Source organism: Parasteatoda tepidariorum, chromosome 9 (genome assembly GCF_043381705.1).
Source record: "Parasteatoda tepidariorum isolate YZ-2023 chromosome 9, CAS_Ptep_4.0, whole genome shotgun sequence".
NCBI classification, from domain to species: domain Eukaryota; kingdom Metazoa; phylum Arthropoda; class Arachnida; order Araneae; family Theridiidae; genus Parasteatoda; species Parasteatoda tepidariorum.
In genome coordinates, this window is record NC_092212.1 from 8,861,195 (window position 1) to 8,885,335 (window position 24,141).

At 28.4% G+C, this 24,141-nt stretch overlaps 3 protein-coding genes across 8 annotated transcripts in view; 1 reads left to right on the plus strand and 2 right to left on the minus strand.

Annotated features, from left to right (window-relative positions):
- Positions 1–8,977, minus strand: part of LOC107437007 (NBAS subunit of NRZ tethering complex) — a 105,102-nt gene extending 96,125 nt beyond the window's left edge. The window contains exons 1-6 of the mRNA XM_071185728.1: positions 8,784–8,977; positions 5,475–5,514; positions 5,280–5,385; positions 4,850–4,897; positions 2,596–2,639; positions 1,469–1,602 (exon numbers count right to left, since the gene is read on the minus strand). Of these exons, the coding sequence (XP_071041829.1) occupies positions 1,469–1,602; positions 2,596–2,639; positions 4,850–4,897; positions 5,280–5,385; positions 5,475–5,514; positions 8,784–8,870 (459 nt within the window). The 5' untranslated portion in view covers positions 8,871–8,977. The remainder of the gene's footprint in view (positions 1–1,468; positions 1,603–2,595; positions 2,640–4,849; positions 4,898–5,279; positions 5,386–5,474; positions 5,515–8,783) is intronic.
- A 618-nt stretch (positions 8,978–9,595) lies between these two features.
- Positions 9,596–21,229, plus strand: LOC107437008 (U3 small nucleolar RNA-associated protein 25 homolog). 6 transcript variants are annotated; one of them, XM_071185024.1, is made up of 8 exons: positions 9,596–9,647; positions 9,811–9,903; positions 11,023–11,127; positions 12,474–12,587; positions 12,669–12,776; positions 14,201–14,250; positions 16,588–17,739; positions 20,635–21,229. In XM_071185024.1, the coding sequence occupies exons 2-8, from the start codon at positions 9,882–9,884 to the stop codon at positions 21,175–21,177; spliced, it is 2,094 nt and encodes a 697-aa protein (XP_071041125.1). In that variant the 5' UTR covers positions 9,596–9,647; positions 9,811–9,881; the 3' UTR covers positions 21,178–21,229. The 6 variants fall into 6 exon arrangements, with proteins under 6 accessions (XP_071041125.1, XP_071041126.1, XP_071041127.1 ...); XM_071185025.1 differs by having other exon boundaries at positions 12,672–12,776; XM_071185026.1 differs by having other exon boundaries at positions 9,619–9,903; positions 12,672–12,776.
- Positions 21,230–22,078: 849 nt separating this feature from the next.
- Positions 22,079–24,141, minus strand: LOC107437009 (NFATC2-interacting protein; the record flags this gene model as incomplete). Its single annotated transcript, XM_071185028.1, is given in 2 exon segments — positions 22,079–23,010; positions 24,111–24,141. Coding segments are annotated over 2 exon segments (280 nt in total), but the record flags the coding sequence as incomplete, so codon positions are not given.

Consider the following 24,141-nt stretch of genomic DNA (forward strand, 5'->3'; position numbering starts at 1 on the left):
AGCGAAAAACATAAACTGAAAGATGGAAGAATATAGAAACTTTTCAGCAACAAATTAAGAGCTTCACTGGCTTGTAGTATTTAAATTCTCTGACAGTTAAAAATTTACATTTGAAATTTTTAAATGTATTACATCTTTCAATGACTAAGTGATGAAAATATTAATAAGAATTTACAATGAGCAAAGGATGTCAAAAAATCAACCAAAAACCAATAATTGTAAAAATATATAGTTTAAACAATGCACAGATCTTTTTTTTAAAAAATCAAAGTAACAAAAACTAAGAAAAAAAATAAAAATTACAAATTTTCTGAAAGTTGAGAACTAACGAATAATTCACTAAAAATTAAAAAAAAATAGTAGAAATTAATTTAGAAGGTACAGGAAGTAAAAAATTATAACTTTTACATTCATTCTGTTATAACAAAAACTAGCACATTAATAGTTTAGCTTGCAAAGAGAGAACAGTTAATAATCAAATGCAGAAGTAAAAAAAAAAAAAAAGAAAACTTTTTAACAATTGTTTTGAAACTTTTCAAAATTCAAATGAATGCAAAAACTATAACAATGCAGGATAGACAATAATTTATGAAATTGAACATTAAATGGGTAGGTATTTCAGATAAGATCCAGAAATTATTAGATTGATCTAGGAAATTAATTAATAATTAATCTTGTAAAATCACACCTCGCACAATTACACACCTTGCATGTAGTTTAACAAAAGATTCATTAAGTGATTGAAAAAAGCAAGAGATTCAATTTGGAAACTTTAATTGAATTTAACAAGGAAGTAATGTAAAAAAATCCCACTGCAAAAAGGTGTAAATACTAATTTCCAACACCCACTCTAGGATTGAACAAACAGTTGGTGAGTTTCCATACTTAAAATTTTTGTAATACCTTCTTAATTGTTCTGACACTGCCCCTCGAAAAGAGCCAAAACCTCTAATCGGTTTTAATCTTCAGATCCTTCTTTTTTCGGTATGTATAAAAGATTTTGTAAAGAATTAAAATGTTTTGAAAACTAACTTTTAATTTTAATACAAAGTATTTTCCAGCTTAGTGCCAACTTTATTCATTAGAATAAAAATTCATACCAACTATAAACAAAGCAGTTTGTATACCTGAGAAAGTAAAATCATTCTTTTTTCTAGCTTCTTTTTGGAAAGAACAAATGTGTGTGATTACCAAACTTATTGAGACTTATTTTTCGTAGAAGGAAACAGCCTTGTATATGCATTGTTACTTTTAAAATGTCTTGGTAGCCAAGGTTCTGTATTTCCTCTGTAAACGAATTGCAGATTGCTTTTTCGACCAAATATTATTTTTATTTTAAAATTTGAAGAAATTTGGTGCTGCAAAAGCACCATACCTTGGAATTCACCCAATGTAAATAAGCAATTTGAGTATAACATATTGAGCACAAATAAAAATTATGTTAGAACTATTCAAGTTCAGAACTTACTTTATCTATGGTAAACATATGAGCACCGATTAAGTCATAGAAATCAAGCTGACCATTGCTGTGAGCAAATGCTAACATTGTACAATCAGGAGACCACAGCAACCTCCTCCACTGAGGATAAGTGTCTTTGATAACTGCAATACAAGGCAATAAAACTGAATCAATTAAAGTCTTTTGATTTTAAATGAAATCAATAAATACATAAAGGAACTAAATATCAAATAATTTATACAGTACATAATCAAGTATTGACACAATTTACCTTCAAATATAATTAGAAACACTTTATATAATGGTAATTACACATCAAAATGAATTAGATACAAGTCATTCAGGAACTGATTTCTGAAATATCATTTAATTTTTGGTAAGCATACTAGTGCAGCTGGAAGAAAAAAAATGTTACTATTCTCCATTCAGGGACGAAAAAAAAATCGTCAAACTTTTGAAAGTGCAAAAATGTTTTAACACCTGTTTTAGGTGTGATTTTCTTGAAATTAAAAAAAAAAGGGGGAGGGGGAGATTTTGGTCATCATAATGGAATGAATGGTCCAGTTTTGATGCTCAAATGGATGTCAAAATAACATCACGTCCATGGAATAGCAACCGGGACATCGTGAAGCATCGTTATAAAGGGAGCTCATACTAAAGATAGTAGACTGTAGTTACTTAGATGATTTTAGACTAATAATCATAATATATTTTTCTTTTTTCTGCTCATAATAGAACACACCAAATAATAGAATGAAATAAAAAAAAGGAATCAATCAGGAGCAAATCAAAAGACACTAAGTAAATTAATCTTCAAAACTATGTCATGAAAGGTTTCCTTTTTGAAATGCTAGAGGATTCTAATATGACTAAGGTGAGAAAAGTTTTTCTTAAATGTGTCTCAATGATGCAAAAGTGTTCATCTCAAGCAGAGACTACCACTTAAAATTATAACTTACTTTAGTTCAAACACGTTAAAGACAATATTTATTCTGAATTTCATCTTGACTCTAATAAACACTGAAGTGTTTTCTGTTAAAAAAAGGTATGAGAAAAAAAAAACCCTTCAATCTCACATATAAAAGCTATATATTAAATGATATATAAAAGATATATATTAGTAACTAACAAATTACCTTGAGTCTTTCCAATTATTGTCCCGAATTCATCCCTTGATGTTCTGAAAATTTAAACATAACCTAACATTAAAATGCAGAAACATAATTTGAGAGAAATTTGTAAAATAATTTCTTGCACAATTAGTTTACTTAAATACAGAAGCAGACTAAGATTTTTCAAATAACATAATTTGTAATATTCTATCAAGGCATGTCATCAACTGTCCCAATTCTATGATGTTTCCAATTCTTCACTTTGTTTACATTTGGGACCTCTGTTTACAGCTGGTTTAAGGATTCAAAGTAGTCATGTTACATATTAATACAGTAGGGAACCGATTATCCGGAACGATCGGGACCATCGCTATTCCGGATAACTGATTTTTCCGGTTTTCTGAATCGCTACAAAAAGCCGTTTTTTTATTGTTAAACCCAACTAAAAAAAAATTTTTTTTTGGAACTAATCTTAAAAAGAAGAAAAAACGATGGAGTAATACACTAATGATTATTTCCAAAATGATGGTAAGATAAACATCTTTCAAAAAAGAACAAAAAATCCTAAAATCTTATGAGGAAAAAAATTTTTTTTCAAAAAAATGGCGGGAAAATTCGTCGAATTTCGTTCCGGTTTTTTGGTTTTCCGGTTTTCTGATTTCCGGATAACGGGTTCTATACTGTATCATAATTAAAATTTGCATTTTTTTTAAAACTTAAGTTAATCACCATAGCTTATGCTTTTTTTCAAGATTGTGTGGGCATCAACCTTATGTAAATCGAAAAAGGGTATAAATAATTTTTTTGTTGTTCACATTTTTATTGCTTTTTCTATTGCTTTTACTAAGGCAATTACATGAAGAAAATATGAATGCTTATTTGTCTCCCATTCATAGTCATTTTAAGTTTATAAGTAATGTTTTTATAGATTATGCCTAGTATTTATATTATTTATATATATATATATTTATAATTTGTATATATTTACTATTTATATATATTTATTATTTACATATAATGCCTAGTTGATTATGCATTGGATGTTTCCTTTTATTGTATCTCTGATCAAAATATATATAAGCCTTCATAGCATGCTAGTAAAGTTAATAAGTTTATGATAAATTGCTGCCAGTGTCTAACAGACAAGCCATTGCAATGTCTTCATCATAGTCAGAGTGTGTTATCCTCACAACATGTGTTTCTTTATCCTCACATTTTTCAAAATTGTATGGTTAGACAATTCTACTACCTATTGCAGTAACACCACAAAATTTAAGGTGATATTGAGAAGATAAAAAAATATTTTAAACGTATGTTTAATAAAGATAATGTCAAAAAAATATTATAGTAATATTAATTTAGAGTTTTTAAAATAAAGAAAAGAGTAAATTCAAAAATAAGTTTAAAAACAAAAGCTGCAATACTTGCTTTCAATATGAAAGTTTTATCTTAATATTATAAGAAAAATTTTCAAAATAAAAAAATAGATAATAAACTAAATACATCCTAATATAAACAATGTGTTTAATTGTTTAAAATGGAAGTTAATAAAAATTATATTTACTGAATTATGAAAAAAAAATCCAACTCTTTTTAATTTTTGCCAGTTATAATTTAAATTTCTATTGATAAAGTTCAAAGTAATGACAGACGAATGACCTAAAAAATCAAAAGATTTTAAAAACTATGATTAAATAAATTGCATTGTTTAAGAAAGATGATACAATTAGAAAAATTGAGAGCTTCATGAGTAAAAATGAATAAAAAAAAGTTTCTATATTCCTAACTAAAATATAAACTGAAAAAGAATTTTAGTAACTTAAAAAGAAACAAAACAAGTATATTTAAATTTAACAAGCATATTTAAATGTTTATATAGTTTAAAAAAATACAATAATGAACACGCATACATTATAATACATGCTTAAATCAGACAAACTTACACTGGGATTTTATTGATTTAAAACTTTTGACAAGGATAAATTTTAATGTTTATTGGCAAAATCAGAAGTAAAGGCAAATGCAAAGGAAAAAATAAATTTTAAAAAAAAGAATGAAAGTTTGTTAAAAATCATTTCATGATCTACTATTAGGAAGTTAAGGGTTTTATCATTTCTTTTACTACATCAGAAACCATACTAAGAATCCAAGGACCATAACTTCTCAAGAAAAGAGTTAGGCAAACAAAGAAAGATGTTTTCAAAATTATAAAAATAATATTTTAATAGAAACTAAGTATTCTTTGGAAAGGAAACAAAAACATTTGAAAATCTGTTACCTTATTTCCAATGAAGTATCTTGCAGAACAGCAATCACAGCACCACTTCTGAAAAGGAAATTTTTGTACAACGTTATTGCATATCTATGACAATGGCATAAGACTAAGAGATCTATATAATTCATAACTTAATGCTAATCCGCAATTGACATTGAATCACAGCACTTCACAATGACATTTCAAGTCCTTAACCACTGAGCCATCGCAGCTAATTTTCTAAAACTTTATATCTATTGTAAATTTATTAATTTAAAAGCCCATTACCACTTACTTACTTTTCATAAAATTTCAAGTCATTATTTGATATTTTATATTGACCTACATTCTTCATTTTCTAGAATCTATTGTTTCCAATTAATGGTCCCATGAGAAATGACTGATCAAGGTTATAATGTACTCATAAAATAAATGAAACAAATTTGAAATTTACCCTCCAATAGCGAATGCCCATGGCATCTGAAGATTGTTAAGTTGTTGCACCAGTAATGGAGGACATAACTGAGAGGCAAATGGACCCAAAAACTTTGAAAGTATCCCTAAACATAAAAACAGTTTAGTTAGATAACTAAGAGAATTTTAAACTAAATGACATTTTTGAAAAAAGAAGAAAAAAATTGGAATTTACCTTTTTCATTGCCATCATTTTTATTTTCATTTCCTTTGATCTAAATGATAGAAACAAAAAAAAACAAAAATCATGAAGAAAACAAGTTATAGTTTCATAAACTCAAATGTTACATACATAAGACAAGAGTCAGGAATTTTTATTAAAATATCATTATAATTGTACTCGTAGTTTCTGATTTCGCAACATGGCCTATTGAAATAATTGCAATATGAAAAACAACAAGAAACATACATAAACTGACAAAAGATCGAATTACAACAACTATCAAATCACATTGACAAATAGATGAAGAAATGAAATTTAAAAAATGCATAAAATGTTTTCTGTCAGCAATTATATTTTTTTAAATGTAATTAAATTATGTTAATTGCTCAGAAACTAATAATAAACAAATTTAGCAATAAGATTAAAAATGAAATTAAAAAGATTTAGATAAAGGAATAACATAAAATGATTAGAAAAAGCTTTTTATGTTACATCCCCAATCCTTTAATCTTTCTCCCGATTCCATGAAAGGGAAAAATCAAAAATGTTAATTAAAGCATCACTTGAAGTCAAAATAGGTTGAAAGACATGGTGTGATTATCAAAGTGTGAGAAAAAGCATTTAGTTTAGAAAGAAAAAGATTCAGATAAAAGAATAACTTATAAAGATTAGTTGAAGCTTCTTATGTTACATACTCACAAACAAATATACACATATATCTAGCACAATAAAGATAAAAAGAAAAAAACTAAGAAAATTAATAAATTATATTTACTGTAGATAAGCTGCAAGCATATAGAATTCATAAAATAAGTTAAAAATATAGAGAAAACATGGAAAATAATAAACATTACTAAAAAGAGTATAAAGAAAGATAAATAATTTATAGAAGAAAAAAATTATTAAAATATTTTTTTTTTGAAAAAAAAAAAAAATATTACAGTATATTAAAAAACTGGAAAACAAGAAAAAATTAAAGATATAATCTCATCAACAGCGCACATGATTATATCCGCAAAAGAAGTGCTTTCTAATATTGTATCCATATAGTCAAAACAAAATATATCAACACAATAGTGTCAGGAGCACTAAAAAAAAAATTGAAGCAAAATGGAACACATAATAGTAAAAAATATGTCATTTAAAATACAGAAAATAAACTTAACTATTATTTACTTAATGTGTTCTATTTTGATTCAGATTTTTTTTTTTTTTTAGTGCTCCTTACAATATTGTATTGATATATATTTTGCTTTTGCTACATTGATACAATATTAGAAAGCACTCCTTTTTGCAGATATAATAGTGTAAGCTGATGAAGAGATTATATCTTTTTATATTTTTGTCTTCTGACACTTTTATATATATATTTTTGTAATTTTTTTTAAAAATATTTCATGTTAATAATTTTTCTACTTTTCTTTTCTTCAATCTGCATTATTTTCCATGTTTTCTCCTTATTCTTTCTTAATTTCGTTGTATACAGTGTTTTCACTACAGTGCGAGAACGCGAGAATCTCGCATATTTTTTTATATTCTCTCATTAAAAAATGATTACCGCGAGAAATTCGCTCATTCTATAAACCAATTTCAAAATTCGCGAATTTCTCGCATTTTGAAAAAAATTCTCATTTGCGCCATTTAGAATAAAATCCGTTTCACTTTTCTTCCTGGATCTTTTATTATTTTCAACATCTGCCCCATTATCTAGCTTCCCTATTTACCAGTATTGTTCAGAACCTTTAAGAACAACAGAACACCATCCTTCGGAACGAAGGAACCTCTTACAGAACGCATTTCTCTGCAACCATGTGTAAGGTTTCTTCATGTAAGATGTTCAAACTTTTTGCTCGTTAATGTAAGTTGGACAAATACCTTGTAAAGCCAATATCTTCTACTTCGAAACGGACAAATGAAAATAAAACAAATGTGGGTAGAAACGATCAAAACGAAACAAATACGCATTTGAGCAACCTAATGAGAATAGCTGATGAAAAAGTAGATGTAGAACATTTTCCATATGATGATGCAGCAAAAATATTCAATGCTTTAAAAATTAGAAGAAGTTAAAAATGCATTATAATTAAAGAAATGATATTTTTTTTCAAGTCTCTTGGTGTTTTTTTGTTTTTTTTTTAATTTTTGAAATCTTACTTAACTTTTTGAAATTTCACCCTGTTTTTGAGAAAGGGTGAGAAATTCTCACCCATTTTTTTTCTGAGATGAAAACACTGGTATATATATAATGTTGATTTGATAATTTATAATAGCACTCTGTTAAGGAGAGGATAAAAACCATAATCAATGAGAACTGAGTAGCACATAGTGAATCAGTAAAAAAAAAAAATGCATAAATGAGTAAATAAGATTTGGCAGCTTTAGCATAGTTTCAGATTAAATTAAAAACAAATATAGAATAAAAATGCATTAAAAGTAGAGAAGAAAAATGAAAGTAGTGTTGTTGTATTTAATTTACGTCGCACTAAAGCTGGACGATGGGCTATTGGCAACGGTCTGGGAAACACCCCTGAGGATGATCCGAAGACATGTCATCACAATTTTGATCCTCTGCAGAGGGGATGGCACCCCCGCTTCGGTAGCCCGACGACCAGCACACAAAGTCGAGCACTTTATGGCAGAACAGTTTAACAAGGACCAATACCGCACACCCTCGGTCCCTACGCAGACTGATCCAAGTGGGTACCCACCCGCACACTGCCCGTAGTCAGTGATGCTTGACTTCGGTGATCTGTTGTGAACTGTGTCTTAACGATCAGTCCACTGCGGGACAAATGAAAGTATTAATTACCAACAAGAGCAAATCACTCAGCAATTGTAAAAGATACTTACAATTTTTTTTAAAAATTAAATATAATTTTAGGAGAATTTTTGATAGTTTTTAGAGCTTTCTGCTTCCATTTTTAAGTCAACAATGCCTAGCTCTGATAATAACATTATTGACATGCAAATATATGATTATATCAACTTGGTATTTATTTTCTTTAAAGCTATCTAATATATGTGATAGTGAAACACATTATATGTTGAAATTTATTATTGTGTCTGTTAATTATATTATTAATGGAACAAGAGCTGATAGCCGTTTGTACAACATTAAATACAAACCTTATTGTAAACTCAGACGGTTTTGTAAGCTACGTCTGACGAAAAAATTAAACAGTGGGGGACATATTACAGTACCGCAGTGTTGTGAGAATCATATTTCCCTGAATAAAAACAAATTAAGTCAAATCAAATAATCTTAAATGAGTGATAAAATTGAAATTTAACAATTTTATGTACTGAACATAATTTTTCTACCTGAATTTCAGGCTCTTGCTGCCATTCAGCATAAATCAGTAGTTCATATAAAATATTATTCAATGTTGTATTATCAATTTCCTGCATTTTTAATAAATATAATTTTGAGAATTAAGTTCTTTAACACGAAATCATTTGCTAATTGCTTGTCAACTTCTGGCCAACAAGTCTTTTTCGATGGTAAATAAATATAAGATTGAAGTTGAAGTTTATACTAAACAAATAATATTANTATAAAATCCAGCTCAATCAAATCTAGAAAATGGCTTTGAAAAATAATTTTGTTTATGATATGACAGGAAACTATAGATGCAAAATAACTGATTTCAGTAGTGAGGTAGTTGGAATATATGGGTAGCAAGTAAAAATATCCAAGGCATTTTGAATTAATTGAGCAAATGGTGCAGCTCTTAGCATTCGAAAGAACATTATTGGAGATAATATAGTAAATTTACAATAAAAAATATGACTTACCTAGCGAATTCGTTTCATTGCTTAATCATTCCGAGTACGTCCAGCTCAAACATTTTCGCCATTTTCAATCACGTTCAAAATGCGGGCATCCAAGCGGTTGGCGATAGATTTCGTTTGGCAATCACCCATTTCAGCTGATCGCCAAAGTTTAGGGTTATAAGAGGGCGGTCAACCAAGACAGTGCGTTTAAATATAAAAAAAACTCCATTTTAAGAAATTCTTTAAATTAGCAATAATCTAGGGTTAAAAAATGTAATATTTACTTTAAATATAATTTTTTAAAAAGTACGGCATGAAAAAGAAAGCGAAAACCGCGCTGGCATCGTGCCAACTTTTTGTTACTGAAGGCTAGAAGTGAAAAGAGCGGGTCTCATTTATAATAACAATTTTAATAACATAACACGGAGTTCCCTGTTGGATTCCGTGGTAGCATGTTGTATTTGAAGAAGAGCCTCAGAGCTCAAATAAATATTGATAGGCTAAATTAAGCCTTACCTATTGAAACGCAGTGCTATAAGCGAAAGCAGAGAGCACGCCGCACTTTACTTTACTCAATAACATAACATAGCAATTTATTGTAACATAAATTTAGCAACGTGAAAGGGACGAGCCAAATATTTAATCATGGAAGATTATTATTCTGATGGTTCGTCAAACATTTACATTGATTAATCTTTTGATTATTATGAAAAGTCACATGAATAAGCTCTGTTGAAGATCGTATAAATTGATTGCTAATGTTGTTGACAAATTACTTTGCGTTTAAACTTATTACTTGCGTTTAAACTTAGATTTCTTATAGATTCCTAGAGAAAGAAAATTTTCTTTATAAAACTGCATTCTTGCAGTGATTACATGTCCCATATCTAGAGAAGGCATTTTATCACTTACCTTTGCAATATTATAAATCAAAAGTTTGCTGCATTCTTTGCTATTATAATTTGTTTGTTAGTATGTCATAATGTTTGTATAAAACTAGTGATTTCTTTTGAAAAAAAGAAGTAATTGCAATTTTGATCATTTGATTTTGTGAAATACAGTCTACATAATGGGAATGTATCTTAATTGTGATCAGTCCCATTATCTTCAATCCCAAAGGTACCCTTACAAATTGTATTTTTTTTTTTTTCTTAATGTCTAGGTTTGTTCTGGGGTGGCTAGGAGTTAAGCTTTTGAAGTCGGTCTCCCAATATGATTTTTTTCATTTCTTCTGGGCCACTGCTTGAAAGTGGCCAAGATTTGGTCCTCCCTGCATATTCTATTAACTTTTGTAATTTTTTTTTAAACTTATCACTAAAGATTTTTTGTTCCTAAATATCTAGTATGTTTATTTTTAATCAGTGTTAAAAACTGTTTTCCAATATATATTGAAATTCGTTTATTGTGTTAAGAAAATATATTATTTTGAAATCTGTTAGGAAAATATTAAAATTCTTTTGGTGTGAAACAGAGCAACATCGTTTAACAAGTAGTATATAATGACTTCTAAAATCTGATTACCTACTCAATCATCAAATAAATTTAAGTTATTTAAAAGAATTTTCTTCTCTATAATGTTTTAAATGTATCTAGTGTGCTCTTTATTGAAGAAAAAAAATTAACAATTTTCACCTATTGCAATAAGATGTTTTTTATAAATGTTAAAGCTTAAAAGAAAGTTCATTTGCATGCTTTACCAAAAAAAACGTATAGTGATTTCAAGAATAGTATTAAAATTTGATTTAGTGTATTATCATTTCATCCCAAAATTAATTTCATATTATAGAAGAAAAATCACTTAAGAGGTCTTTAGATGATGAATTTAGTCGAATGAAAGAAAACTCTAAAAAGTTGAAGGATGAAAGATTTGCATTAGAAAAAGAAATTGAAGGTAAGCATTACCCTGTTAATTAAAATATCTTTAAACATCAAACATACATAAAAAAAATTTTTTTTAGTTAAGTTAAATAAGTTTTTTTATCGCTTTATTATATTGACATATTGTTTTCTTCATGCTTGAATTTTAGTACATTTATTTCACATCTATAGAAATGTTTTAGATATGAGTGGGTTTGCTTGAGAAAAAGTTATTGGTGATGCTTAGCAATTATAAATCTTTTTTTTTTTAGAACATTGAAAAGATGTTTAGAATTTAAAAGATTTTCTAAACTGCCCATTATTTTTTTAGATTTACAATTTATAACTTATTTCTCTTTGCACTTATATTTTTGTTTAAAAGTAGTTTTTTGGTAAAAAGAATCACAGCCAGAGTTTTTTAAAAAATGTTTTCTGCGACTCCAGTTACTGTTAAAATTTAAAATGAAATTAACGTGAATTTTTAAAAAAATTTTAACGTGAGTAATTAATTTTATTTATAGGCTATATACATTAATAAATATTTTATTTCTTTCAATTTTATTGACATATTAATAAACAAATATTAAGGGAAGAAGGATGCCATTATTCATTAAATGGGATATTCACCATTATTCTCAGCTCTAAGGTTTATCAAATTGGACCTCTATCATATTAGATCTTGCCAAAGCTATACTGTTTCTTAGAAATTACCAATACCAGTTTTTCAATTTCATAATATTTTTCTGTTATATCTGTTACTTTTATATGTGAGGAAGTTTTACAATTGCAGAAGTTAGAATCATTAATTTCCTTTAAGAACTTCACAGCCTTGTTTCTAGCTTACACTTGGTCCCATTTAGTGCAGTTAAAACATGAAAAAGAAAATAATAATATTTATTTATTTTTTACTTTTNCATAGAAGATTCCCGGGGAATTAAAAATATGTCCGTATTGAGAGGCGTCCGTTTTGCAGGAGTGTCCATAACAGGAGGTTTCACTGTATATGAAAGGCATATTGTATAATAGCTTAATTGTAATAATAATAATAGTAATTCAAAAATGTTTTAGCATTATGTTGTAGAATTTTCTTCTGGTTTATCTTTGTGTTAATGTTTTTGTTTCACCAAGAAGAAAACAATCATAATCCCTTTAAAGCAGAAATGCAGGTCATAGATTCAAAAATGTATTTTTAAAAGACAGAGACATCTTTAAATTAAAGTGTTAGAGAGTCGTTTTTTAATTACGTTAATTACTTGGGATGAAAGAAACAGCCAGTGAATTTATTTACACTTAGAAATGATTTATTTTCTATATTAATTTGTTTCTAAGTTTACTTATAAAGTGATTTCATAATATGTATTTGTTTATTTAAAAATGTAGAATTGGAAAAAATATCACAAAGTAATAAATCATTGGAGGAAGAAACAATTTCTGAACAATCAGAACAAAATGAGTCTGAAAAAGATGAGTTAGAAAGAACTTTGAAAGATTCAGGTATTCATAATTGTAAATAAAAATGTTTCTAAATATATTTGTAAAATCATTTCTTGATATTTATTTGTTTATTTAAAAAAGTAGATTCTGGACAAAAATCAAAAAGTAAGGAATCATTGGAAGAAGAAACTATTTCAGAACAAAATGAATCTGAAAAAGATGAGTTAAAAAGAACATTAGATGATTCAGGTATTCTTAAAATTTAATTTATTACATAAATATTAAAGTTGTACTGGACCAAAGTTTCAAATGATCGGTGGTCAGATAATCAGGGTTTTACTGCTGTTAATAAATAAATAAATTTATTTTATCCTCTAATTTTTTTTAAATGTTATACTGCAATCCTCCCATTTGAACTTGTTGAACTGTGGACAATTAACTCCTTCATATGAGCTTGAGCCCGTGGGCGCCTGTTATGTTGACAATGGAAAGATGGGTAGAGTGGCAAGCGAAAACACAGAAGCGGTAGTCACAAATCAGTTTATACTAATAGTGAAAGGACCTAAAATATAGTGGGGATGTATACAAATACTTCAGGAGAGTTATATACTGATATGGCAGATGTGGGGAAAAAACAAAGTTACGATATGAGAAAGTGGCAATATAAAAGTTAGGTATAAGCTAGGGGTGGCAATCCTCCCATCAAAATAACTTTTGGTTTTATTTAAGGATTTGTATGATATTGTTTTATTTATATTTATTAAAAAATAATAAAACTTAATATTTTTGCTCAGATATGTAATTTTCTTCTTTCTTTTTTTTTAATAATTTTTGCTATTACTTTCTTAGTTTTTTTTTTATCACTTTCTACTTTTGTGCCATGTTTTGAAAATTATGAGAAATAATTGCATTTTAAAAAATGTTCAAATCACAAATAAATCATTGAATTTATGTGCTTTTAATTTGAATTTTACAACATGGCTTCATAGGGTCATTAACTAATTAATTTTTCTAAAATATTTTGTTATGTCAAAAATGGAGATTATCATGATAACAATTGCTATAATTTTCTCATTTATATTAAAAGTTTTCATAGTGTAATTTAATTTTAACTGTAACTTTATGTTACTAACAAACATTGCCAGATACTCTATATATAATTTCTAATTTAGTGTAACAACTACAGTACTGAACCGAATTCCTAAGCAATTGTAGGGTACGAACTTGAAAAGATCTCATTATATTATTTATATTACTTTTATATAAATGAGGCATAGTGACTGTGAAGCATTATAGTTTCATCCCTGGTGGTAGCTTGAAATTCAATCAGCTCTAAATTGGTTTGTACCAGGTCTATTAAATTAAATATGAGGAGGAATGGCTGAATAATAAAGGTACTGAGGCAAATCAACGGTACAAGTTTGTCTGAGAACTAAAAGGCAGTCACCATTATGCTGACTACATCATGCCATTTGTTCCAAATTTGTGGAGTCTGGAACTCAATGCTCCCCCCTCCCCTGCCGCGAATTCTAGGAATATGTGTCATATACGTGTCATTATTATGAATGTTCAATAGTATGAATTAATAGTGAAGTATTTTAACAAGATTTTTAAAAAAAATTATTTTATGACGGTGAAAGATATGATAATAATATTATTATGTATGCTTATAGAGGAGGAAGTGTCTGAAAACGATTTGGAAGATGAGACTGCAGGCTCTGACGTGAGTGAATCTGTTCTTAAAATAATTCTAATAGTCATTGGTATGCAAAGGAAGGGCTTTTAATCTAAGATTTTAACATTGTTAGAAAACTCTTTTTGTGTTTTCTAATGCATGTAGAAAAATAATTTATTACTCATATTTTAAGAGAAAAATTTTATTCGAAACTACAACTAATAAAAGTTATGATGACATCTATTAATAGTTTTGCCAGTGCTGCAGTAAGTGTTACTGTCTTAATAACTGATTTTTTTTTTATTTGAAAAAAAAAGGAAGAAAGAGTAAGCTGAAAATTGTCTAACAGGATAATTTTTTAATATCTTAGAAAAAAAAACTTCAATTTAAAAAGAGAATCATATTTTATAATTTGCTACTTTTGACCATAGTTAGTGTTAGTAAGTCTGTCATAATTAGTGATAGGTTTAATAAGTCTGTATTAAAATTATATAAATATAAATAAATCAGTAGATTTATATTATATCCTTAAATTAAAAATCAGGGATGGAAAAAAGTTGCAAAGTATTTTTTAATTTGAAAGCAATATTCATTTAAATTCTGAGGAAATATTTTTTTTCATAAACAAATAGTAAAACAATACAAAAACAAATATTTTTAACAACCTCGGCTTATACTACTGGTACATACTTTCCATAAAAATTGTATAAACAAGCGTTATTTTAACTTTTATACAAGCATTTTAAAATGAATAAAATATGCTAGCATGAACTCTGGTTTTGCTATTAGCCTTTCTAAAACTAACAAACTATGACACTAATTTGAAAATAAGAATTGTGGCTTAGTGGGACGGTTTTTATCCAAACTTTCAATTTGTAGCGTTCAGAGTTAAAAGGGGGTATGTTACAAATCTGCACTTTTGAGGAAAACCAAAAATATTTGTCAATTGTGGAAAGATTGTTTTGATTGCTTCCTAATTGTTGGATTCTCTTCTTTTGCCAGTCTACATTTGATAATCGGTGATTGATAATCGGTGATTGATATTCCAAAACCAACAAAAAACTTCTTTTCAAAAGATATTACATACCCCCTTTTAACATTGACTACTTTATTTTTTGAATACTAAAATATTTAAAAATTAAAGACACATCAAAATAAGGCTTTAGAAGGAATTGACAAGGTTGCCACAGGCTACTAAAATGTGACTATTTGCTACTATTTTCGGCCTCAGTGGTGACTTTTTTTGCCTGAAAAGGCTAAAAAAGCAACCATTTTCAGGAATATGCGACTATTGAAAGACTTTTTTACTCTTAGCGAAGTTTTTTTTTCTCAAAAATGAACGTTACTTTCAGTCCCCTCGCTGACACTTTGCCTACCATGTGCGTAATGCTCAGTGACATCATCACGCTAAACCATCCCTTGTTATTTCACTTCACTGAAGGAGACAGCTGACAAGTTGTTAGAAGAAGCGAATGAAAGACTTAAGGAAGCCCTTAGGAAGATATGCAAGGAATTAGAGTTGCACAAGGCATGATTGAAGGTATTCTGTCTGCAATTACAACAAAAAGAAAAAGAGCATGAAACAAACGAACAAGAAATAAACTAAATTGTTAATAAAAGAAAGAAAACTCATATACAATCATGTATGTCCAAAAAGCCAAACATTTTTAATTTTTATTAGATTTAATAAAGTACTTGTTATTTTTTCTTTCTGAGGGGCAGTTTTGTTCTTTTTAATTGTTTTCCTTCTATTAATATTTTATTGCAATTAGACTTTTGTTTAGGTATCTATTTTCTAATATGTATACCTTTTATATTTGTACAAAACTTTTTTTTAATTGGAGCATAGTTCATAGTATATGACAATTATGCTATAATTTTAGTTATTTGGCTACTATTTTTGATAAATTTTTATCCCCGTTCAGACAACTATTTTCGTAGTTTTAAGCAACTATTTTCCTGCTTGAGACTACTAAAAGAAACTATTTTTGTTCCTTTTTTGCTGTGGCAACCCTGAATCGAGGATAAAATTTAGAACAAAGCTCTCAATGAGAGAACACTCTTAATAAATCGACACTCGACTGCTGTCTTTAAATTTAAAACTAGCCATGACTGTGTTACCAGTTCATTGAACAGATCCAGAATATTCTCTTACCCACTCTATGTCCTTTGAAAAAGTAATCAAATAATGAACATGAAACATCTTACCTTAGTGTTTTAAATTTTTATTGTTGCTTGTTTGAATTTTCCTGAATGAATGTTTCTATTCTTTGTTTGTTCTTTCTGTAGGTATGATCAGAATGTCATCACTTGAGCAAATGATACATCAAGTGCAACTGATAGAAAAAATTATTTTTAATGTGAATTTTCTACCTTCCATTCTAGATTGAAGAGGAAGTTGAAGAGATATCAGATCCATGCGTGAAACATTTTGAATTCACATTACCTGATGAATGCACTGAAGCAGCTCTGAGCCCTAAAAACCCAAGATTAAAGTACAAGCTTGCAGAGGAAGTAGAAATGCCTGGTTTAGGACAGATGAATTTCTTTAAAATGTTTCCACATCTTGAGAGCCCACCATTGGATAAAAAAAATATATCAGAATTTGCATTAAAAAAGAATTTGCTTTCAACTGTTTCACAATTAAAGAAGCAGCTTACCGGTTTAGAGATGTCTTTTTTAAATATCATCACCAACTACATTGACGTATTGTTTACCAAGCAATATTTCAAGGTCCGAGAAAAACTTCGACGGGCCTATTGCATCCACATTCTCAACCATATATTGAAGTCCAAAGCTAGAATAATTCACCATAACAGCAAGATGAAAAAGAACCCTCAAGCAGAGTATAGAGATCAGGGATTCACGCAGCCAACCGTTTTTATTCTCGCCCCTTTCAGGGGTGACTGTCATCGCATTGTCAATCAGATCATATCTTTGATGCCACCCAAGTGCAAAGTTATGAATAAAACTCGCTTTGAGAAAGATTACGGACCAACTGGAGCTAAAAGCAAAAACAAACCTGAAGACTTCTACGAAATATTCGATGGAAACAACAACGAAGACTTCAAGATCGGACTCCGCATCCAGAACGAACATATCACTCTCTTCTCCGACTTTTATAAATCTGATTTGATCATAGCCTCACCTCTTGGTTTGAGACCCATTATAGGGGATACTGATAATAGGCAAGGGGATGCGGACTTTCTATCTTCTGTCGAAGTATTCATTGTTGACCGATTAGATGTCCTCGTGATCCAAAATCCTGTCCATCTTGGTCATGTTTTGCTTTGTATGAATCACCTTGTTAAAAAAGAACACGGCAACAAGAAAATTAATTATTTCCGAGTGAGAGAATATGCATTGGATAAAAAAGCAAAATACTATCGGCAAAATATCTACCTTAGTGCAGTGGAGAATTCTTCTTTTGTGTACAACTACTACATGAGCCATTGTTATAATTATGTGGGTCACATGAGATCTCATGATTGGGTTGCGCATCCAATCATTGAATTCATTTATCCTGCTATGCAAATGGTAAGATACACATCTTTATTTGTTAATTGAAAATTATTTGAAAGTTTCAATTATTTAGGCATGGAGTGAAAGCTTTCAAGTTTTGAAAGTTTTTTGACTGATTTCTGTTTTTTTTTAATAGTTTTAGAACTAAGTATGAAACGAGTGAAATTTAAAAATAACAAATTATAGTGAGTCTTCAATTAAGCTTCAATTTTGTCAATTCTCACTTTGAGCAATAAGCGGTACTATTTTACAGAATTATGTCACTTCATATTTTCCCCCTCTAAAAATGTGCAATAGGAGTACACATATTTACCCCACTCTCATCAGATTGCAAATCAAATGGCCTCTTTAAAAACATAATTTGTGACGTTAGGTGTTTGTAAATAGATAGACCAAATTTTCAGTTTCATTTCAATTCTTTTTGCTTTAAAAAATTAATTTCAACAATTTAATGTATATACTATGAACACAGTGAAAAAGTATCTATATTTTCTTATTAAATCCATAGAATCTGCTAGTTAAGTGCAAATGTTTTGGTAAGACCAGGGTTGGGTTTTTGACGTCAAAAAGTGGTTTTTGACGTCAAAAAGTGGTTTTTGACATGACAAGGGTATAATACTGGTTTAAACTGTCAAAAACTGAAGTTTGCCAAGAAAATATATGAACTTCAAAACTACCAACAGTTGCCATGCATTATATTGAAACTTAATTATACTATGGGTAATCAGCAGGTTTTAAAATATTTTTAATTAAAATTAAGGTAAAATAACAGATTTAAAATCTCAGAAATTTATATTCAAATGCATGTGCAGAAAAATTTTGCACAAAAATTGTTTAAATATTTATATTTTAAAAAAAAATTTTTTTTTTTTTTGATACTTAAGAAAATTAAAAGTTTATTACTATGCATTTTTGACATATAAGGAACATATAACTAATATTTATAAGGAACTTACAAGTTATGTTGTATAAATATAAACTTGATACAAGTATAAAAAAAAAATTTCAATGTTATACCGAATATCTTTATTATCCAGTATGTTAATTTGAATTTAAAAGTATTTATATTTATGATTAATGATAAATATAATTCATATTGTTTATTATACTTATTTATAATTATTACACTTAGCAATAAAACAATATTTTTCTCTTAATTTTTTTTCTCCACTTGTATTAAGAATACAAATAATGTATATCTGCAAAAACCTGCCAACCCTGGGTGAGACTTCTGTCAGAAGAGTCATTGAAAAGCTTAAAGCTGTACATCACGCACATAGAAGCATACCTAAAACATGTGTGCATTGTCCTTTTTATTAATGTAACTGTAAAAATGTAATTTATATTGTATTTTATTACTTACAAAAAATTTTTTATTAAATTATTAAGTAAAAAAAGGGCAAAATTAAGAAGTATTATATTTCATGCTTTGTAAATATGGAAATCGAACACACTGAATTTCGTTAATTGCACTAACTGAAGCTGACTACCCCTGGTTCAACAAATTCACTTAATGGAGTGATTGAATTTTAAAGGGGTGATTTAATTTTTTTTACCTGTTTGGTATTTGTTTATGTAGATCAACTAACACAGGTGATCAATATACAGAGGTAGTCATCTTAACAGGTTTGACTGTAATGTATTTTACTTGGCCTTCCCCCTTCATTAGATTTGGGTTAATGTCTTCATAAATTTTAATATTTATCATATCTCGGACTATCTGAGCTAGGGCCTTAAATGGTGGACCTTAACTAATCTCTTGTATCTGCCAAATGGAATTGTTTTTATAAACTATGGTTTTGATATGTTTACCATTGCCCCCATGTTATTGAAACAAACCATCGCATACCATGAGCGATTGAATTTAAAACTGGCTGAATCACGCTATTGGTAGAAAGTGACATCACTGCTTGTGGGAAAGTGGATGGTATGTATTGGCTGGCTTTAACACGATTTTGGAAAATTGCTGAAAACTTACCATTTAAACAAGTTAGGTTTTGATTTTCTGTTTAATAAACTTATTGTTGATTTTATCAATCTCAATATGTATAACAATTAATTCTCAAATGTGTTTTTAGTAGCCTCAATAATTCAAAACAAAATAATAATAACTGTTCAATCGCAAACAATAATGTAATTTGCTGAATTTAAAAAAAAGCAAGAAAAATAGTAACGCTACTATTGTGGTTAAATTTTAATGAGACCTAATAGGTAAGTAATATAAATAATGTGACTATGCACAGTATTTTGTTTTGTTACAAATGTTTGGAATGCATAATGCACACGACTAAATAAATATTTCTTTTACTTATTAAAATTGTGCAAAATAAATGCTATTTACACAATTTTGTGATAATTTCTATTAATAGTCAAAAGTCATGGAAATAAAACTTAACATTGATATTATGTACACATTTACAGGAATGAAATAAGACCAGAAAACGAAATCTGTGGCCAAAGTTAAGTAAACACCAATCGATGTTTCCCTACATACACGTAATCATGTCATTTTCTAATAACATGATATGGCCACTATGAAATTTAATCGCTTGTCACATGTGTGGCTGCCCATTCTTCTGGATTTTTATATTTAATATGATAGCAATTTTTTTCTTTCTGTTTTAATCAATACCAAATATATTAATCGATACATTTTGCTACCATTATGTTTAAAGAAGGTCTATTAGTTACCTTATGTTTAAAATGATGAAATTATTTAAGCTTTTGCCTACAGTTTTACTTCAATAGTCATTTAATTCTAATACTTTTTATAATGAGTTTAAATATTGGTGGTTCTGTCATCATTTTTATAATATAGCTCTTTAAATTGTTAGTTTTCTGTCATTTCATTAGAAATATTTATCCGCACTGTTGGAAAGACCTTTCTTACTATGTTTTTCTCATTTGCAGTGTTTCAGAGTTCTTGACTCTGATAATCCTCAGCAGGAATACAAAGACAGGCGCAAGTTTTTCACAGAAAAGATTCTCCCAGAGTTTGTCAACGACAAATCTACCGTCCAGACACTCATTTACGTGCCCAGTTACTTCGATTATGTGGAACTTCGACATCATTTCCGTACATCCGAAATCAGTTGCTTCATGATGTGTGAATACACAGACAAAGGAAAGAAAGCTCAGGGTAGAGATCTGTTTTTCAAAGGACACAGACACTTCATGTTGTACACAGAACGTACCCATTTCTACTTTAGACATTGGATCAAAGGTATCCAGCATGTTATATTTTATAAACTGCCCACGTACCCCAAGTTCTTTCGAGAGATATGCAATTCTCTAATGGATTCCCATCCAAAGAGAAAAGATGAAGAGAGGACGTGCACCGTTATTGTGTCACCCAGAGACTTCTTGCAGTTGAAGCATGTGGTGGGTATTCAAGAAGCTGACAAAATGCTGAAATCTAAACAAAAAACTTTTGTAAAATATGTTGGCAGCTGATTAATAGTAAAATGGTACGATTATTAATAAATATATATTTTTATTGTTAAAATGTGTAATATCTGAACCTTTTTTTTTATAAGCATTGGATTCTTCTACTTTTTTTGCACTTTCTTCCTTTTTTCTGATTTTGAATCTTAGATCACAGACTCCCAAAGTAAGTTCCCTGAAAATCTACACACAGTAGTAAATCAGAGAAAAATAAAGAATTAAAATCCTGGAATGAACTTAATAATTTTAAGTTTGCTTAAGTTTTGTAGTAAACAAAAATAATTATTTATTTTCATTGAAAAGTAGTACAGTCAAATTTTATTATAGGGAACTGCCTGTTGACCTAGCAATAAATCCACAATAAACAATGGTTTATACTATATCAGGGGTCTGTCTAGGTCTTTTTTAGAGGTACCTATTTTGTGAAAATGTAGACATAATTTGTGAAATTTAAAAATTTTATTAAAAAATCAACACAAAAATAAGGTAAAATACGAAAATATTTTTCGAAAATAAGTTAAAAGTATTTTTTTATGAAACTATCGCTTAACGGCAGTAAATTTGCCCTGGACAGATCCCTGTATATCAAAGTCTTTTGAAATTTTTTTTGGCATAGGTCAGTACTGTTTGATATAGTGATTATAATAGTAAATAATTTAGTTTTAAATTCTCAACTTAAAGATAATAAATTAAATATTTAAATAAAATATATCACATTCTATTTTTGATTGACTGCAATTCGAATCAACAATTAGTAAAGAACTCTGAGAATTAGAATATTTAATGCTAATTTCACTTCTGAGATAAAAATTAACGAACTTTCTTGTTCTTCCTCAACATATAAATGATAGAGGCATGTGCTGCATAACAACTTGTCCACTCTAACTTAAAAGATTTGACACAATATAAATGAGCAAAATGAAAATGCAATTTTATTATGCTATAAAATAAGATATTTTACAAATCTCCATACAAAAGTGATTGTATGCATATATATACATTTGAAAACTACATTACAAATTGAAATGACTTATGTGAATACTTAACAAATAATTTCAGTAAATTTTAAAAGTGAAATAACCATAAGAATATGCTTCCATTATATGGTAATAAACATAACACTGATTAAAAAAAACAGTAAAGTTATAATTTATATATTTTTTAAACTTCAGATTTTAATAATTTAACCAGCACTAGAATAGGAGTAATTAATAATATGGAAAAAACTTTAACCACTTTTATTTTGACAGACTTATAACTCAGTTAAACAAAATCATTGTGCAAAATTGAAATTGTTATGGTTGATTTCAAAATAAAAACTTATTTAACAAAATAAACTTAAATTTTTAATCAACACCTCTTTCAAGAAATTTTAGAAATAGTTAAATGAAAAAATTGAAGGAAAACAATTACATAATAGATGAATTTTCTTTTAATAACATTTAAAATCCAATAAAATTATTTTTAAAAAGTAACACATTTCAAACAAACTCTTTTTTGTTCAAAATTTCTAATACCATTAGTTTTTCTACCTGCTATTTACAACCAATGATGTTGAACATAATATTTACATATTAAAACTTGCTATTCAAATCAGTCTAAAACAACAATGTCCATCACAGGTATAGGCAGAATGTTTTTAGCATTTGTAGACAGCGCTTTCTTGGGAGATTTCTTAGTGTTTGCTACCCGGACATCAATGCAACTTCCACTCTCCATGTCCAGATCTACAGGTGTTTCATCTGGTTGAATTACCTCCCCATCAAACTCAAATGTCAAATTTTCCAGTGGAAGTTTTCTTTGATCCGCATACTTTTTCATCACTTCTAAGAATTTTTCCAACTAAATAAACAAATGAGAAGGGGAAATTGATTTTTATTTCTCCATAAAAAGCAACAAATAAGAAGGGAAAAAAACTGAAATTTGGTTTAACTGGATGACAAACACTCAGGAAAAATTTTCTCACAACTGATTTTAGTAAATTTTACTTAATGCTTCCTAAAATTACACTTAGCTTGCGACTTACTATTCGAGTTCCAAATAAACTTTTTAATATATATATTGGATTACCTTGAAATATAATCGAGTGCCTGTCTATATTTCCTGTAGTTATATTAAGATTAATTTAGTGTTTATTAGGGGTTTTTTAAAATGTTTTTTCACCCTTTTACACACATTATTAAACCTTCAACTTTCTAAATTCCATTTCCGATCTGGTAAATTTTGAGATTATGATCTATAGTCTTTCTCCGATTTGCTGTTTAGTTTTGTTAGTTTTTCTTGGAGCAGTAGAGGGTATGATTATCTGCGGTAATATACCCTCAATTATTGAAACTGCCCTCACACTGGCTGCATGGCAATACCCTCCTGACGATGCTGCCATGTATGTCAGTGCCTCCAATTTTATTTTTTATTATTTTTCCTTTCTGTTAGCACTTTTAGTGCCTTCACAAAATGGATTTTTAGTTTGCCAATTTTTAGTTATACTTCATCCTTGTATAAGGAAATAACTTTTCATATTTTGTTTTTAAATATATTCTCTTCAAATATATATATATATATTGAACATCTGAAAATTAGTTCATTTTCGCTGACACTTTGCATATTTTAATGAAATTTTCAGACACTGCTCTGATTTTTTCAGTGTTTTCTGGTTACCGTGATTTAACATGCAAATAAGAGGGGGAAATTGAATTTAATGACTAACAGAATGACAAATAAGAGGTGAACACTGAATTTTAAACATACCACAAAAAACATTAAATAAGAGAAAAACGCAGAAGTTAAATTTTAACAAGCAATTACACATTGTGATCTGTATTCCCGTACATACATAACATTTTTTTGATTTCGATTTTCAGCCTTTTTGGATTGTAACCAAACTTTTCCTTGAAAAAATAAAATCATTCCAAAATGAATAAAACCAGTACAAAATTACTTACTTTGTGTGCTCGGATTTCTGTCTTTTTTCTA